Here is an 18,233-nt window from a genome sequence, read left to right as displayed (position 1 = left end):
GCTCTTCCCGCGAGTTGCCAGTCCTGAACTCGCCCCTTCTTTTCTCCCTTTTTCTCTCTCTGTCTCTCTCTCTCTCCTTCTCATGCAAGTTTGATCGGCGAGTTCCTCCATTTATTCCTGCATTGCGCTGCACTTGCTTTCAGTTGGATCCCCGTCGCCCAGCTAGAAACACACGCAGCAGCAGCCTATCCGTGCTGTGTATAGTCTGTGTATAGTGCTCGTTTTTCTTTTTCTCTATTGGTCTCACACGGTCGGCGATCCATTTGCGTGCGTGTGGATTTTTGTTTGCCCTCCTCAATAGGAATTTTACGATTGAATGACTACTGATTAGTCCTCTTTTTATGCTCCGCCGATTGCTGGGATTTCAGTTGCAGCTACGCATTGGAATATATTCCGTCGTTGGTATTTCAGGAATAAGTGAAACGGGAAAACTGAAAAGATTTCAGGTAGGCCTAAGCTGATTGAAATTATTTATTATGTTGTTTGTGGCTGAAAAAACTTATATGCTGAATGGAAAGAGCTTTTACTTGTACATCTCTGAACTAGAACTATGACATATTTTTAGAATCAGTAATATGTGAAATTCTGTATACGTGTTGATTGTTGTCTCTACCAGGTAGGATCAAGTTTATCCGATAAACAGCGGTTAGACTTCCCACGCTTATGCTCGCTCGTTATTCGCCCTTTAAAGTGATCAATCGAGTTTTTTTAATGCGATGACACATAGAGTGCACGTACACCGGCGTACACCAGATGCAAAATTTTCCCTTTAGATTATTCAGGAGGAAAGAGGATATCGCAGTCCACGAGCAAAGGCACCTGGTGCACAGAGGTGCTCACTATATTTGAGACTGACGAAGATAAATTTGTCAGCTGCACTTCCGCTAGGTTAAAAATAAAAAATAAATAAATAAAAATAAACAATTTTGGTACCAATTACAGCAAAATATATAAAAACAAAATTGACAAATAAAACAATAAATGCGCAAATATAAAGAAAAAAAATAATAAAAATGTGAGCAGCAAGAATTTCTTTAGAAATGTTTAATAAATAAAAATATAGAGAAAAAATTAAGTTTAAATGGATCGAGCAGTAAAATGCGCAATGAAATAGCTCAAGGGTAAAGAAAACTAGCCAATAATAAAACATCATAAACGACAAGTTAAGAATATTGGCAAAGTCTGTTCTTTTGAAATGTGTAGCAACAAAACCTAAAACTAAGAGAATGAACCGATTGGCATTAGGGTCTAAAGCCATAACATCATGGCTGAAGGCAAATAAAAATTTTTCTACGAATAAAATGTTATTGTAAAAACAACTATCATTAGTAGGCTGTAGGCCTATACTGCTAAGCGCCGATAAGCGCTTGAAAAGGAATTGCAACTAGTTGTTTTCCCTAGTGTATAGCAATAGGCAATAGGGAGGAAAACAAACGTGTTGAATGCGCGGTGTGACAGAAGTAGTTATTTATCTGCAGCGCTAGGCATCTTAGGCATCAGCCTACACATGAGATCGTTCTACCGTTTGTCACAAAAAGCCCACGCACCATATTTTATGTCCCATACTTTCATTACGCAACCCAGCAGCACACCGCGTACCGTTGGATCAATGCGGCCGAGCAGTCTAACAGCGTATGTACATCATGTTAGACTGTACATATGCCTTGAAGCCCTGCAGGTCCTGCTGCACACACAAAGGCAGTTAAATTCGATCGTCAAAACCTCCAACAGTTTATATATACTCCGGTTTACTCGGCATTTTATATACGTATACCTACGTATATGTACTGTGCCGCGGCTGTGCCGCAATTCTTCTTATTCCATTTGTATATACGTATCTTTATTTCTTATTCAACATCCACGATTTCCCAGAACTCATTGAAGTCCTCCTGGCTCTCGTCTATGGAACGCCATAGGGACAAAAAATTAACTGCTCCAAAGTAAGCATTAATTTAGTGTTCTCCAAAAATAAGTGCTCAAAATTTAGTGCTATCTCGCATCCGCCCTCTAGCGGGCGGTTCAAAATATTTCGTTTCTCCGCCTGCTTGTGAGAGGAGTTAGAAGCTATCGATTAAAATCCAATATTTAGCTTAACTATGGGATTTCTAAATTTGAATGCTTGCCCTTTTTCTTGCCTCATCACCTTTGCCAACCCGGCAACCCCTTAGGTCTTCCGAGAATCCTGAAATCCGTCATCCATCCATGTTCCGGATTCCGGCGATGCCGAACATCGGAACTTGCCAGGACAAATATTGTTACTTCTGCTGGGGAAGAAGAAAAAGTATCGACGAAGTACTAGTCACGAAGATTACTTCGACATAGATGGAATCATAAAAAGACACGATAAAAATCACAGGACAGAAGGGTGGTGGCGGATGTGATGGGGCAAGACGCTAATCGACGCTGATGTATTCGAAAATTAGATTTTAATCGATATTCAATTGTCAATATTTTCATTGATAGCGAAATATTTTGAACCGCCCGCTAGAGGGCGGATGCGAGAGAGCACTAAATTTTGAGCACTCATTTTTGGAGAACACTAAATTAATGCTTACTTTGGAGCAGTTAATTTTTTGTCCCTATGGCGTTCCATACTCGTCGACTCACTCCGTTAGCTTCATTGAGAAGATGCTGGCATCCGTAATTGGTTTTCGTTTGTGTATACTGAAGCTGTATTCGAGCGTGATTGTTTTTATTACCATTTAGCTATTGACGTATATACAGTACTGCGTCTCCCGCGGGAGACGGAATGAACTCCGACAGTAGGTTATCAGTGTACGCGTACTATACACAGTAATACTCTAAAGTTTCTGCGAACTTTCGATATTTGTACCTGTTCAACTTTCCGGCAAACGCCGGAATGCTCTTCCAATCCCAATCAGATTATAGTAAAGGTCTATATAGGCTAGATAAATCAATTATGGTGAGCTTATTAACGTTTATATTTCGATGTACAGAAATCTTAGTCTAGATCATGTCTGTAAACTTAAAGCTGATAGAGGGTGATTGCGTTAATTTTCTTTTTTTTAATATGTTTATCGTTTGTGATGAAACTAGGGCTAGAGTTCTGAGTCTACGCATTAGATCCTCTACTCCCTGAACTGGATATTCACGCATGGCAAGAAGATCTGCAACAGTGTTTATATAGCTTTCCACTTCTTCATTATAAGATGAATAAGTTCATCGTCTTCCTAGTCGTCATCGCAACAACCGCTTCAGCATCATTTGCACTCAATCTAGGTAAATCAACGTTTAAGCTGTACATTTTGCTGCCGGGAAATACTTAGCTAATTTCTAAGGAAAAGTTAATCGACGATTGCACCGCACTGGTGACTCTAACCTGGAAATATAATCCTCTCATACACAACGAGCGGCAATCGTTCGTTAACATATAAAAAAATAGAAAAAGAAAAATTGCATAGCCAGTTGCTGGTGAATAAGAAACCCGAAGAAACCGTAGAAATTTTCGATATTATGAATCACTTTCGCTGCAACTAATAAGACTAGTGGTGTTGCGCGCGTTTGGCGTTTTATATATCATAAACCAACAAATGTCAAAAGTGATCCATAATATTGTTTTATACGTTCCGAGTTACAACTATGTGCGAAAATATTTAGTATTATGCGTGAAGAAAACTCTATATTATCATTTATAATTCCTTAATTTTAAATATTATTCTAGAAACCTGTAATGCATCTCTCGGTCTAGAATCCGGCCACATCAAAGATGCGGCTATCACGGCGAGCTCCTCGTACGACGCCAGTAATGTGGGACCTCAATTCGCTCGGTTAGTGCCACATAAAAACAATTGTTTTAATTCAGAAGTTTTTTTTGTAGGAATTATTCATTGCATACTATTTTATATAATTCCATATTTGCCTATTTTTTCATTTCCACTTCCTGTCGTGTGACTGTAAAACGCTGTAAAAATAATTCATCTCCAGAGCCCGCTTTATTTTCGCAGTAGGCTAATAAACAACAAAACAAAATTAGCACCAACGGGTTCATGCGTACCAAGGGAACAATTTTAATTAACTAGCGATGTAAAATGTAATTTCTTATTTTCTTAAAATAGGACTCCGATCAACAGAAATCTCATCATGTTTTATATACAGTAGTCTAATACGTTGTCGATGAATCCTCCTATCGTAATTACGATTCCAATAACTGCCAGGTTAAACCAAGATAAAAACGGAGGAGCGTGGTGTCCCAAGCAGCAGGTTATGCGTGGCGTGAAAGAGTGGCTCGAGATTGATTTGAAAACAATGCATGTCATTTCTACTGTCCAGACGCAGGTCAGATTCATCATTTGAAAATAAGCTAAAATATTCAAATAGATTATCGTTTGACGTTTTATCATCAACAGGGTCGTTTTGGAAACGGACAAGGCCAGGAGTACGTCGAGCAGTTTAAATTAGAATACTGGAGACCTGGGATGGAACGGTGGATGCGCTATCGAAATCAAACTGGTGCCGAAGTGAGTCTATATATACTATAAAATAGTCAATTTTTTCTAGCTGTCCGAGTGTCCAACTATATCTATGTAAACGCCAGAATGATAAATCAGTAATTCTCTCTGTTTTATTGCATTTTGCATTACAGATCTTTACTGGCAATACTAACACTTACATGGTGGCAAACAACTATTTAAATCCAGTTATACTTGCTACCAAGATAAAATTCGTGCCATATTCTATACACCGCAGAACAGTACGTTATGTCGATTAACATTTTTTAAGGGCTTAATATGGTGATGGAATTTTATTATTCTATTTTCTTACATGGGATTTACACTAACTAAGGTTTGTCTTCGTATTGAGCTCTCCGGTTGTAAATTTGAAGGTTAGATACTCTTTGGTGTTTTTTTCTTTTTACCTTGTCTACTGTCAAGCCTTCATGATTAAGCTCTTATTCAGCTATACGCATGTTAATTTTTTTTTAAGTGTACAGTACATGCATATCTATATGTGGCAATGTGATTGGCTTTGAAATTTCTACTTTTGAAAAATGTTGAATTTTTTCGTCAACAAAAAAATTTGGGTATTTATCACACGTTAAAATTTAAATAATATATTTCCGGGGAAATTTACAGAGGGAGTTGTTAGCTATTCTGGCCCACAAGGAGATGTTTTCCGTAACAGCGACCTGATCGACGAGACCTATGATGGAATTGTGGAAAACGGATTTCTCAAGGGTAAAGAAAATAATTAAGCATTTAAGAATATACTCGAAATGCAATCAGAAAAATAAATAAACAAATAAATAATTTTATTTCACAATTTTTTTAAGGTGGGCTAGGCCAGCTCCTTGACGGGCGCGTCGGTCAGAACAACGTCGAGAATGTCAGTAAAGGTAAGTTGCCAAGGTGAAATCGATTATCAAACAATTCACTTATTAGACAGACTGTGCTGGATGTCAAGCCAAGTTGCTTGATTCTTTTTCTTTACCTAGAGTCAGAAATAGTTTTTAAATTCTTTTGACACTTGTGACACACAGCTGTGACAGCTGGAATGATTCATTTCCGGATGGTCTGATACTCTGATTTGATTTCACAACAGGTTACGGATGGGTTGGCTGGCAAAATAAGACGAATGCCCCACGTCTCGGTCTTTTAGAACTGACATTCGAATTCGAGGGGGTCCGCAACTTCTCGCGAATCGATGTCTTCGTTAACAACGACTACCACAAACACATCCAGGTAGGTAGCACAAGCATAGCTATTTTCAGCATCGCATACTTTGTCCACCCCGGCACACGCTATATATGTGCCACTGTGTAGCTCTATTGATTTTACCTCTCACCAAGACCAAAACAATGCCCATCACGCCCAACTATATCCCGCCGTTAAGGTATATAACTTAGATAGCTGCTGCGGGCGGGAGTTAAGCCCGCTCGATGAAGGAACGTTATATAAGAAATATATTGAGGGGTTTCTTTTTCGGTTAAATCTCAACTATTTATATCGGAGTGGTGAAGCAACCCTTCGTATAAAGCTGTACTGAGGTGTTCGGTGTTGTGAGACATACCAAGAGAAAAACACAGCCCAGTTGAGTTATATGGATGCTTTTATATTAGCCTCAAACTAAAAAAGTGCGCTCCAGCATCGCACGGGGGAAGTAATTGAATTACTCATTTCATCAGCTTGTTTTTTTTTCTCTTCTGATCGACAGCACTGTGACGACCACCGCAATCGGGGGCTTAACCCTTATATAATATCTTACGCAATGAAACTAGCTATAAGAAAAAGATAAAGCGAGTATAGCCGAGTGCTAATATAAACCACGGTTGCCGCTGCTGCTATTATTATAGCTATACCTTATTTGAAATGTTAACGTTATTTCAGTAATCTTCGGTAATATTTCGTTTGCGCTTATATTTCTCATCTGGTACTTGTATATTCCCTTGCGCATTCTAGGTGTTCTCGGTATTGCGAGTGTTGTTTAGCATTGGAGGTCGTCAGTTCCCCTTAGACAGCGCCGTCACTTATTTCTACATGCCCGACCATTTCTTGGACAACGCCCGCAACGTATCGATCAACCTCGGGTTTAAAATGGTAATACGTCATTTAATCACACAAACGGATGTCGTGCTATTATAGGAAACTATACAAAAAAAACAGCCTTACAATTTTGTTTAAAGTTAACATAAATTTGTTTGATGTGATCAATTATAAATCAATTATTATAGGCGCGATACCTAAAGCTGCAATTTACCTTCGCTGCAGAGTGGCTTGTGGTCTCCGAATTTTATTTTACTTCTGGTAAATTAAGATGTTGATTTACGAAACATACCGTACACTTGTCGCAATCCTATAGTCACCTTCTGTCAATATTTCGATGTTTCAGAACAAGCTGTTGGAAATTTTAGTGACGACGTTCGTGATAGGGGACGTCAAAAGGACGAGGGGTTCTTACAGCGAGACGCAGTTGCCCAAATCAAAACATCAGACATAGAAGAAGACTGTAAGTAACAAAAAAAAAAAAAAAAAACTTAGATATTTATGCCTGTTTCAAAAGATGAGTCGAGCATATAAATGCAATATTAATCTTGTACGTCATACAGCGCATCCTATTGATTTTTTTATCATTTGCGGATCAATATAATAATAATAATAACGACCCGTTGATTTAGTTGCATAGTTTAGTTTTGTCATCATCAAATCAACAACAGTTACATAATTCTGCTTGTTTTCCCAGTTTCGACGCAAAGTTATTCTAGTCATACCGGAATTGTCATAGGAGTAATGACTTCAATTATCATCGCTTTAGCCATTGCCCTGGCTGTCGTCATCGGTAAAAGTGTACACAATGTTGAAAAAAGTGTCGAACAATCCATTCTGCAGACGTCTTTTGGAAGAATGAGTCCGGTAACATATAAATGACATTATATTTATTATATTTATTTTATTTTTTTTTATTTTGCGTTTTTAATAAGCGATTGCCAAATATTTACAGCAATTTGATTTTTTTGTGTATGCTTGCAGCAAAATCTGGGTTTGGAAATTCAACGTAATAGTGCAGATTACGATTTTGGGACGACAAACAGCGCCAGTTATGAGAAAACGATCTACTCTCCGATCGATGAGCGAAATTTAATGAATTTAGGGAGAAAAAACGCTTCCATTGAAAATTCATCTACGTTTTACAACGAGCCATTTTCGGACGACGATTCTTGCTCTCCCCGTTTAAACGTGAAAACCAAAAAACAAGCGGATGATCGGACAGAAAGTATTGCTTTAGGTATATTTTTTTTTACACTTTCACAAGGTAGCGACAGTCTCAATGGATTTTTTGTTGGGAAACACGAATGTTATAAGCCTGAGGAATAAAGGAGGAACATATTATCGATTTAAATTCGCGCCGTTGTTGCTGTTCCCGGCTGTCCCTACTGATATTTTGTTTTTATAGGTGAGCAGGATTACGATGTTATTCCAGCGTATCCGTATGAAACTGAGAAGACTTCACCCATGATTGGCTCCCCGACAACGAATGTCTCCTTCATGTCCCGGCTCTATTCACATATGAATTATTCACGAATCGAAGCGCAACAGCATCCGTCAACACCACCTTCTCAGTTGACACGGAGCGGCTCGATCCTTTCCAATGGTATTTTAAACAAAGATCCTTACCTCAATGGTATTTTACCATCTTGTTCGGTAGACAAGGAAGGATTCTACGCCACGACAGAATTATTCCAACAAAGCACTGGGACAACTGAGCTAAGGGAAATGTGTTCGACGAAATTGAATCGCATTAATCACTTGTCATGTGGCCAATTCGGAGATAATGTGAGTTTATTATGAATGTGTATAGAAATATTGTTAATTATGATTAGTTAGTACAGTATATCTTAAAAATATTTAATATTTAGCTGCTAAGCTCACTATCTAAAAATCTAAATGGGATGAAGTTCGCTAGTAAAAAGAAAATATCCGCAAACTTGTGTTGCGCATAAAAATTGTATATTGGTTATGAATGATTCGCATCTACTGTCCTTTTTTTTAATACTACCACGAGTAGTAACTATGGTAGCCCTGCCGCGTTGCTATGGCAGTGCACTCGTGTCTAAATTATAGATTTGCTGAGTAACTTATCGATTTTTTGTGGATAATACTTTTGTTTTATTTTTTTTTACTTGTGAGCTGAAGAAGAAAATAATTTTTTCTTTCATTGCAGTTATATTTATGCCAGTTAACAGAAGACTCAATGAGCACAACTGTAGTGCTCTCTCGCCAGTTTCCGTCTTATTGGAAAAAGTAATGATGCAGGCCTATATTTATGTATTTTTTTATGATCTCTAATATTTATTCATACAGATCGCAGCAATTATATACATTTCAAAAATAGCTTTTTACTAATTCATGTCAAATATTTTAGCGACGAAATGGACAAAGAAATTCAGACACAGTGCAAACTGCAACACGACAAAATATTGCCATTCCTCGGTCTTGTATTACCACAGCAGCCGGAAAACAGGTTTTCGATTATATTCGGCTACGGTGACGTTACGGACATGTATCAATTTCTTCAAAATCACGTTGCAGAAACGTCTTCTTTAAGTGAGAGGAGTTTAAGGTAGGTTACTAACTTAATTTTCGGTCAGTTATTTCAAATAAAAACTTGTTGAATGCGCGTTGATTATTTTAATGAGTTTAGCTACGGATGCCTTATTTTTATGGCAAAACAAATTGCGGCTGCAATGGAATACTTGGAAATTCATAACATAATACATCGAGATTTGGCAGCTAGGTTGAAATTATTTATAATTGTTGCTAGATGTGTTTCCTACTAAAAATGTGGATTCGATGAACAGAAACTGTCTAGTAGATTCCAATTATGGCGTGAAAATTGCTTGCTTCGACATAAGTAGCAAATTGTATCCAGGCGATTATTTCATGATGGACGATGGTCGATACTTGCCCTTAAGATGGATGGCATGGGAAAGTGTTACATTGGTAAGCACAGACTACTTTTAAAATTAATCATTATATGTAAATGTGTACATGTCCGACCGATATGTATACTAACTATACTTGTTAACTTGTAGGAAAAGTTTAGCTCAAGCAGTGACGCATGGTCTTTCGGTGTTCTCTTGGTAAGTCCACGAAGATCTAGTTTGCCAAATATCTAGAAATAATTGAAGTTTATTATGCAATCATTGGTTGAAATATAGTGGGAGATGTTGACATTTGCTCGCGATCCGCCAATTGAGGCTCTAACTGACAATGAAGTACTCCGTTTACTAACGCATTACCAGCAACAAGGCGGATTAAACGAGGTGATCTCATTTAAATTTTACCTTTATAATTAGTTGGATTTTTGCGTATAGAAAATTATTCAAAGCCTGCCATACTCGAATCTTCAAATCTCACTCATATTAACCCTTATCTATTCATTTATTTTTCGGGGGGGGGGGGGGGAGTGATAACATGGCAGTAAAACTCTTTCTTGTGATTGTAATATTCTTAATCTCTACAAATTTACTGCAAAATTGAAAGTGTTAAAATATCCATAATAATTATACGTTAGTATAGAGGAGAGAGGGGTCACGCTGGACACGTATTTCATCATTTTTTCATTCATTTTCGCATTTTTTCATTAAATGTTGATTTTTCTTCTCTCGTCGCGTGGAGCGTATCCTGCCCCGAGGGAAGAATAGAAGAGGGAAAACCGCCGGACCCCTTTGTTCTCTCCTATTTTCTTCCCTCTATTCTTCCCCCGGGCTAGGATTTCGTCCCTGCGCCACGAAAATTAATCGGAATTTTTCTTTAAAAAATCGGCAAAAATCAGCGTTTAATTAAAAAAATTTTAAACTTTGTCCAAATGAAGACGACTATGTCGTCTACCGTTTGTGCAAGTTTCAAGTCATAATTGATTAATTTCAATTTTTTATGATTTTTTAACTAGCATACACTTTAGCTTGGAAACATATGGCGAGCGCGCCGATGTTTCCAAACTTTATATCTAGTCTTTTGGGGATAAACTTCAATTCACTAAAATCTACAAAAAATCATGGTGAAAGGAAATTCTTTCCTCACCAAGAAGATTTTTTTCAAATTTGCTTTGCGATAACTCAAACGTGAGTTATCGCGTAAAAAAGGGAGACACTTTGGCCGTAAGCCGCCGTGTTAGAAGCGCGGAAACACTCACCGTGTTTCCAAACTTTGTGTAGGTACTGTACCATAGACAAAGAAATGGAAGACCAGTAATTGTACCGTCATAAGGCTGGGAGGAATGGGGGTAGAAATACGCGTGTCATGCCGTATGACTATGGTGGCGTGTCAAACGATAATATAAAAAATTAAGATTTTAATCCATTTCCCTACTGCTTCACATACCGCCATTTTCCCATGTAACAATGCCTGGTATCGTTTTCGCATAAACATGTAAATTAAGCAACAACATTCCGCGTGTCGTGTGGATTTTTTAATATTTTTAATGTTTCTTTAACTTTCATTCATTAAATATTTCATATTTCCTTTTTCCGAGGGCGGAAATAGGGGGAAATCAACTGTTTAGGAATGAAGGTTAGAGAAACGCTAGCAAAAAGTCACAGGAAAATGTGGATTTTTTTACCTTATTTAAATGTGTATCCAAAAATGATATTATTTATAGTTTACACAGGGAAATGACGGTGTGTAAAGCATTGGAACAGTAGGGAAATGTAATAAAACCCAAACTTATTATATAAGCGTACGACGCGCCAAGATACGACATGACACGCGTGAACTAGAGACGAGTAGGGTTAGTTGGCAGGGTCACTTTTTGTGAATTTATTTTAATTTTTTGACCACACGTTTTGCAAATTGAATGAATAAATCAAATTCAGATTTCAATTCTCTATGAATTGATCGTATTTCTTTACAATATGTTCATTTACACGGAATTGTGAAATTGAGAAAAACTGCATAAAAAAGTCTGCCAACTTGCCCCACCTACGTTGGCAGCTGACGATTCTCCATTGCTCCAGAATTTCTATGTCGAATTTTGAAAACTTGCAACTTAGCATCTCGTGAGAAATCTGTATGCCAACATGCCCCTCAAAATTTCTGACAACTAACCCCACAGGGTGCTTTTCGAACAAATAAATTGATAACCAAATAACTTTTTAATTTATAAATGTCGGGTTTCTTTTAAAAATAAGACAAACATTAATTCTTTTTTGCTTGGGTTTCCTGACAATCTTAGAGTTTTGTCGAGTTTTATACTATGAGAAAAATGAAACGTAGTGAGAGGCCCAAAAAAAAACTTTTTGCCGTTTTTTTTTCTTTTTGCTATAACTCCTGTTGGGGAAGTCGTACACTTTTGAAATTTTGTATGAGTAATCTGGGTGTTGTCCTTCATACTTGGTATAAAAGGCTTGATTTGTTTTGGTCTTTAAGTGGTCTAACTAGCAAAATGCCAACTTACCCCACCTGCCAACTAGCCCCCTCTCCCCCTACATTTTTAATAAGCGATCTCCGACCTCTGACTCAAAGCGTTCGAAATACTTCCTTTTTTCGATAGTTTTTGGAAAGGAATCCGCAAAGAGACTTTTAAAATCCGGAATAGGTCTATCCTGTTCAAAATCGCAAGGCGATTCCAACGGAGTAAAGTCCAAATTTTTATCACTTTTCGTTTCGAGATAATCGGGATTGAAATTCCTGAGATATCCCGAAATCCGACGGAATCCCAAAATCCTCCCATCCGTTTTCATCGTTTTAGCCGTATATTGGGATCGTAGAAAAAACTGAATCATCCCAAGAGTTAAATTTTCTATAATTTTTTTCTACAAGCCGAATATGCGGCGAAAACCGATGTAAACAGAGGGGAAGATTTTGGGATTTCGTGATATTTCACAAATTTCATTCCAAATTATTTCGGATTTCCCGATTTTCTCCGTAAAAAGGGGGTATTTCGTTAAATGTTACAAATAATCAACCACTACTCAACCGCACCAAATTCAGGGACCCCGTTTTTTCCCGTTCCGCTATGGGATCTAAAAATATATATGTAAAAAACAGCAGGCTTGTTCAGTTTTTCAATACTGATTTGTCTGTTTTTGTGGTTTCGCGTCAAAAATTCCTTATCGTTCCGGAGATATTTAACTTTAGAATTCGTGAAAATTTTTCGTGAATTTTTTTATTGGAAGGGGAGCCCCTCCCCTCCCCTCTGTTTGGTATCGCTTTTTAGAAAGGTGCATATAAAAAAAATAATGTTCTAAAACAAATAAAGGTTTTCTAGGCTATCTCTCTATGCAAATCCAAAAAGAATTTTGATTCCAGGTTAGATTGACCAAGTTATTATAAATTTAGTAGAAGGCCCTTTTTTGCCAGTTTTCAACCCCATCCACAAAATCTTATCTAAATTAAAATCAGAAATAGGATTAACAAACCAAATTTATCCCTGAGGTATATTTATATACGAAGGTCCTTAACAATATAGGGTGTGGGGTATAGGGGGTAGGGTAGTAGTAGCTAGTAGTGAAATTCGGAGGGTTTAATGTCCATTATGTATTTGCTTATACGTTTCTTCCCTGAATGACCAATCGTCACCAAATTTTGTACATAATTCTGTCAAAATTTGATACATTGCGTAGTGGGGTTTTCATTTGTTTTCATTACTGTTTTAAAAATTTAATTTGCATATTTGTTACCTAGCTGGTTGCCGATCCTAGGCAGTGAATTCGCTTTTTTTGCGTAACCTTCCAACTGTCAGTGCATTGAGTGTGAGAGATTCCCTAGTAAGACAAGTTTTCTGCTTTGGGAGTGGAGAGTATGTTTTATTTTATTTTGTTTTTATGTTATTGTTCGATTTCGTCTTTATTCTTCTTTTTACTTTGTATTTTCCCACTATTACTTTTTTAATTCTTTTGTTTTATTATTACCTCTTTTTGTTTACTGTTTTTTATCTTGATTTTAATAAATTTGGTTGTCCAAGTAAAATTTCTATGCCTCCTTTTTTAACAGTTAGTCATCAACCAAGAAGTTGAGGAACATTTTAAAAATGTTAGATTATACTCATTTTGAAGCTCTGGGTAATATCTCCATTCTTACCCTGTCCTCTCCTCGGTCATCAAGATCTTCTTGCTGTGGTGAAGAGTTACCACCGATCTTCCATTTCCATTTACCCCCGAAAGCTTTTTAAGAGCAATTTTTCAAAAAATTACAAACTTAGTTTCCTTTCCGACTTGATCGAGATTCGAATCCTGAAAAATAGAAATGGCAGCCCGGGTTGATGACCATTAGAACATCATTATTATATTATTGTAAGGGAAAAAAATGGGTATGATAGTAGCTCGCTATCTATTAGCCAAGACTCATGTAATGTAACATGTGACCGCATGATATAATTGTATTGTTACTATAGTAATAAGTGTTACTTTAACTTAATCAAAACATGAAGTGTGACGTGGGATGGCGGGGCGAAGCATCCGCCACACCTCATAATACACAAGTCGCACCACTCATAATATTGACAGATTATTAGTCAATTAGTTAATAAGAATCAATTAATTTAAGAGAATAAAGGGAAACAGAATTTTCCAAACATAATGGTATGTATTAATCTACTATTTAACCTTGATTTTCTGTCTCTTTACCGTGAAAAAATTCCCGAAGGACATTACCGAAGGAATCTTGTTTATGTCACATCAGTTTACAAATGAATATGAAAACAAACTGGTGTCATCATGGCAAGAACGAACGAGTGCATTTTAATCAGCGAATCTGACTAACACATGTTCTATTCGCAATTTACGCAGATATTACTTTCCTGGCCGATCCTTTGCCCTAAGGATATCTACGACTTAATGTGTGAATGCTGGAAATGCAACCCCAACGATCGACCTACATTTAAAGAAATCCACATGTTTTTAATGCGCAAAAATTTAGGTACATAAAAAATACGATAATCAATAGTTTTTTCACTTACGTTATTTATTTTAAAATGTGTAGGATATCGCCACAGAATCAAATAATCCACACCCAAAAACAAAATTTGGAGGACACCAATTAGCACATGTTGAGTGAGGAAGCAGTATCGTCTGATTATATTCATATTTTATTAAATCGTTGTAAAGTTCTGTAGCTTAGTGCACTAATACCTGAAAGCATTGACGAAGCAAATCTTTTTTAGCTTTACTTCAAATAATGAGATTTAAATTCGAAACCATAACGTCTAAGAAGTTGTGCGATTTATTTACTCTCAGTAAAATAAACGCTTATATACATTATAGGTATTCTGAAATGCTAAAAATAATTCCAATAACTTTTTATTGAACTACAAATAATGCATTTGTATGTAAAAATATGCTGGGGGATTGCGCATAGTGTCAAATTATTTTTCAAACGCATAAAGATGATTAGAATCAGTGGATTTGTGGTCCCGAATTTGTTAATATTTATTGTACAGCATGGCTATACCAACTATAAAATATGCTTTAACTAAATTACTATGGGGGAGAACAGGTTCATCATGGACACGGATCATTTTGGGCAAATGCCATAAACGTTTCAGTTCATGGGTGAAAATTAGATTTTTCATATTTTTTAAAATAGATTTCAGTGATTCACGCCACAGAATACATTTTTATTAAGTTCGCATCCCATGTAGCAATTGGTCTCGTTTTTATGTCAATTTGATACTCGTTGATACTACAATGTCTTTTTGACATTCATGTCACATTTTCAACATGACGTGATATTTTCATTTAAAGTCACTAATATATGATGTGAAATATATACAGTCATGCTTGAAAATTTCTTGAGCAGGCAAATTGCTCCATATGATTGTATTTGAAATTGACGGAAGGTATATTAATAAGCACACCTTTCCTCTTTTTTAGATTTTTTTTGCGCTTTTACATTCTTATCTTCCCTTCCTTTTTCTCTTTCAACTTTCCCACCAGAATGAACCAAAATTAGAGGAATAGTGTGCTTCCTAAGCTATACCTTCCGTCAATTTAAAATAGGGGAGAGGGGGGCTAGTAGGCAGGTGGCTAGTTGGCAGAAATTTTGAGGGGCATGTTGGCATACAGATTTCTCAAGAGATGCTGAGTTGCAAGTTTTCAAAATTCGACCTAGAAATTTTGGAGAAATGGAGAATCGTCAGCTGCCAATTTACCCGGTAGGTGGGGCAAGTTGGCAGACATTTTTTTTTCAGTTTTTCCCAATTTCCCAATTTCGTGTAAATGAACATTGTAAACAAATACGATCAATTCATAGAGAATTGAAATCTGAATTTGATTTATTCATTCAATTTGCAAAACGTGTGGTCAAAAAATTCAAATAAATTCACAAAAAGTGACCCTGCCAACTAGCCCCCCTCTCCCCTACAATCATATAGAGCATCAATAGGCCTACCATTCACCTATCAATTTCTGAGCTCCGACAGCTCAAAGTTTTTGTGTCACGCAATCCGACAATTTTTTGTCAGTCACGAGGGAATTTGTTCCCTTCTCATCTTCGTAACGTGGCCACTTGGCTCGAAACCACCAAGCTGATGCGACGTAGCAACAGTGAACGCAACAGGGCTCAACAAGCTGCCCGTCACTTACAACGCCGAGTTTCAGAAGGCGTGCAACGGGACCGTGAACGGCAGGCTGCAAGAGCGCTTTTGATTGAAGAGCGAAGCGAAGAGGAAAGAAGGCAGCTGATTGAAAAACGAACGCGTGAGGCTCAGCGAATATATCAAGAATTGAAAAAATCGACTAGCCAACAACAACAACCACACAGGGCAAAAATCCAAAATCGAATGGAACAGCAAGAAGAGCAGGAAGAGCAGGAAGCACCACGCAAGGCCAGCTGGCTGTCATACGATTGGGGTTGCTGTAAAACCAATCGTCTTTCATCTCATCGATCATCATTCTTTCATCATCGTTTCATCCCAGCTTCATTCACTGTCCAAAACACGTTCTGCGTTCCGAAATACAAGATTCCAACTTTGAAAATCAGCCGGGCTCACTTGACGAATTCTGCCAAACCTCCGTCAACAGTGAATTTCCACCGCTTACCAGTACCAAGCAATTAAAACGAGAGGGCACGGTCGAAAAAGGAAGACACACCAAGTTGATTACAAAAATAAATCAACACATCGTCAATTTTGGCAGTAAACAAAAGTTGGTTGTTCATCGAGCGACACTGGCCAACCAATTAGAAGACTGCAACGTCTCACGAGCGATATGTTAAAGCGCCAGATTTTAACGCAGAGAAGTCGCAAATCCGAACGAATGGATCAGAAGGTGTGAAGCGATAATGATGGAAGTATATGAACAAATCGACAGATACATCCGCACGCCACGGTCCTCCGTACACTCATCTGTTGTCGACGAAACAGCGCTTAACAACACGTTAAGAAATCAGTTTGACAACAATGACTCGATCGTTGGATCATCAGTTTCAGAATCAAGAGTACAACGTCCCGACTCCGCCGCCATCATGAACGAGATTCAGCAGCGTCTACGTCAATAAATTGAGCCGAGAAGAAACGTCGAGGAATAACTATCAAAAGTGACGAGAACCATGACTCAAACGACCATCGATTCCAAAAAACGTTTGAGCAAAATTGAACGTAACACTGAGCTTCAACGAAAAATCCAGCAGCAAGCTGACCAAATGGCAAAAAAAAGATGAAAATCGATGATGCTGAACTTCAATATCGAGCCCTAGTGGAAAAGGAGAAAAGAGAGACGAACGAAAAATACGAAAAGGCTATGGAAGCCGTCGAAACCCGAATCAAACAGCTCGAAGCTCTCTCATAAGAGGGATTTGCTAATAGTAAACAAATGTTTAGCTACCCTACTAAAACGTCGACGTTCATTGCATGTAAATGTGAGATTCGAAAAATGTATGTGGATGTTCAAATGGTATGTGAATACAACGTTCATTTTTGGTGCACTATTTCCGCTCATTCAATGTCCATTTCGTCATATACTATTCTAGTTCTATTCTGAATATCTTTGGTATGTTCATAGAACATACAAAAAACATACACATACGTATGTTAAATCCAATCTCCTCACGATCACAGCTAGTGCCATGCTTCCGAAGCGTTATATTAGAGAACTCGGAGCTGGGAATCGAACCACAGACCTTTAGCTTACAAGGCCGCTGATCTACCATTGAGCTATTTGTTCCTATGTAAATTTATGGCGTCAAGAGGCTAAAATCACATACACCTTTGTACAAATGGGAAGGTTATATGAACATTCGCCCAACATTCAAAATAGAAGCATAATTTTCCTATTTTACATGCGATCCCGCACGTTATATGAATATACGATTTTACGGAGAGATATATGTTCGGCGTTTAATGTTCTATTAACGTAAGATTCTATTAACGTAAGATGTTTATTACAAATGTGAAATATCTACTTTCTAGATTTCACCTTCAAATCCGTTCCTAAAATTTATGTTCATTTTAGGTGCTGATATTGATTGTTGTATTCGTACATGCTATGAACGTTAAGCGAATCTAAAATTTAAGATGAATTTCTTCGAACACAAATTAGATAAATACAACGTTCAAAAAATCAATGTGGTTGTACACATTCGTTTTTGACCATCATATAACGTTATTAGTATGCGGTGTTTTAGTAGGGTATAGCCAAACAGTTATGTTTACCTATCGCAGCTGAAACATGAAATGTTTGGAGAATATGACGAAACAAAATGCTTTGTCATAAACCACCCGAAGTGGCTCAAGGTATAGGGTAATGGGAAGAAAAGGTCTTAGCACTGATTGAAGGTGAACAT

The 18,233-nt window shown here is 37.4% G+C and overlaps 1 protein-coding gene across 1 annotated transcript; it reads left to right on the top strand.

Annotated features, from left to right (window-relative positions):
- The first annotated feature begins 123 nt into the window (after positions 1-123).
- LOC124327157 (discoidin domain-containing receptor 2-like) lies at positions 124-15,187 on the top strand. Its single transcript, XM_046786089.1, has 26 exons — positions 124-267; positions 369-446; positions 3,058-3,240; positions 3,683-3,788; positions 4,176-4,296; positions 4,368-4,478; positions 4,604-4,711; positions 4,804-4,843; positions 5,094-5,195; positions 5,291-5,353; positions 5,560-5,699; positions 6,417-6,554; positions 6,689-6,761; positions 6,847-6,963; positions 7,198-7,367; positions 7,485-7,740; positions 7,909-8,106; positions 8,161-8,288; positions 8,677-8,756; positions 8,878-9,075; positions 9,157-9,249; positions 9,314-9,455; positions 9,548-9,595; positions 9,674-9,778; positions 14,243-14,372; positions 14,436-15,187. Exons 3-26 carry the CDS (start codon positions 3,171-3,173, stop codon positions 14,456-14,458), a joined length of 2,760 nt encoding a protein of 919 aa, XP_046642045.1. The 5' UTR covers positions 124-267; positions 369-446; positions 3,058-3,170; the 3' UTR covers positions 14,459-15,187.
- Positions 15,188-18,233: the final 3,046 nt, after the last annotated feature.

Source organism: Daphnia pulicaria, chromosome 1 (assembly GCF_021234035.1).
Source record: "Daphnia pulicaria isolate SC F1-1A chromosome 1, SC_F0-13Bv2, whole genome shotgun sequence".
NCBI lineage: Eukaryota > Metazoa > Arthropoda > Branchiopoda > Diplostraca > Daphniidae > Daphnia > Daphnia pulicaria.
The sequence above is the reverse complement of the archived record's forward strand: the minus strand, read 5'-3'. Positions and strand labels throughout refer to the sequence as shown.

What these genes read in the sequence shown, in the direction of transcription:
- LOC124327157 (XM_046786089.1), top strand. Translation starts at nt 3,171, where the DNA reads ATGAATAAGTTCATCGTCTTCCTAGTCGTCATCGCAACAACCGCTTCA. An exon ending in ATCATTTGCACTCAATCTAG is followed by an intron (nt 3,241 to 3,682) that starts GTAAATCAACGT and finishes ATATTATTCTAG; the next exon opens with AAACCTGTAATGCATCTCTC. An exon ending in ATCAGACATAGAAGAAGACT is followed by an intron (nt 6,964 to 7,197) that starts GTAAGTAACAAA and finishes TTGTTTTCCCAG; the next exon opens with TTTCGACGCAAAGTTATTCT.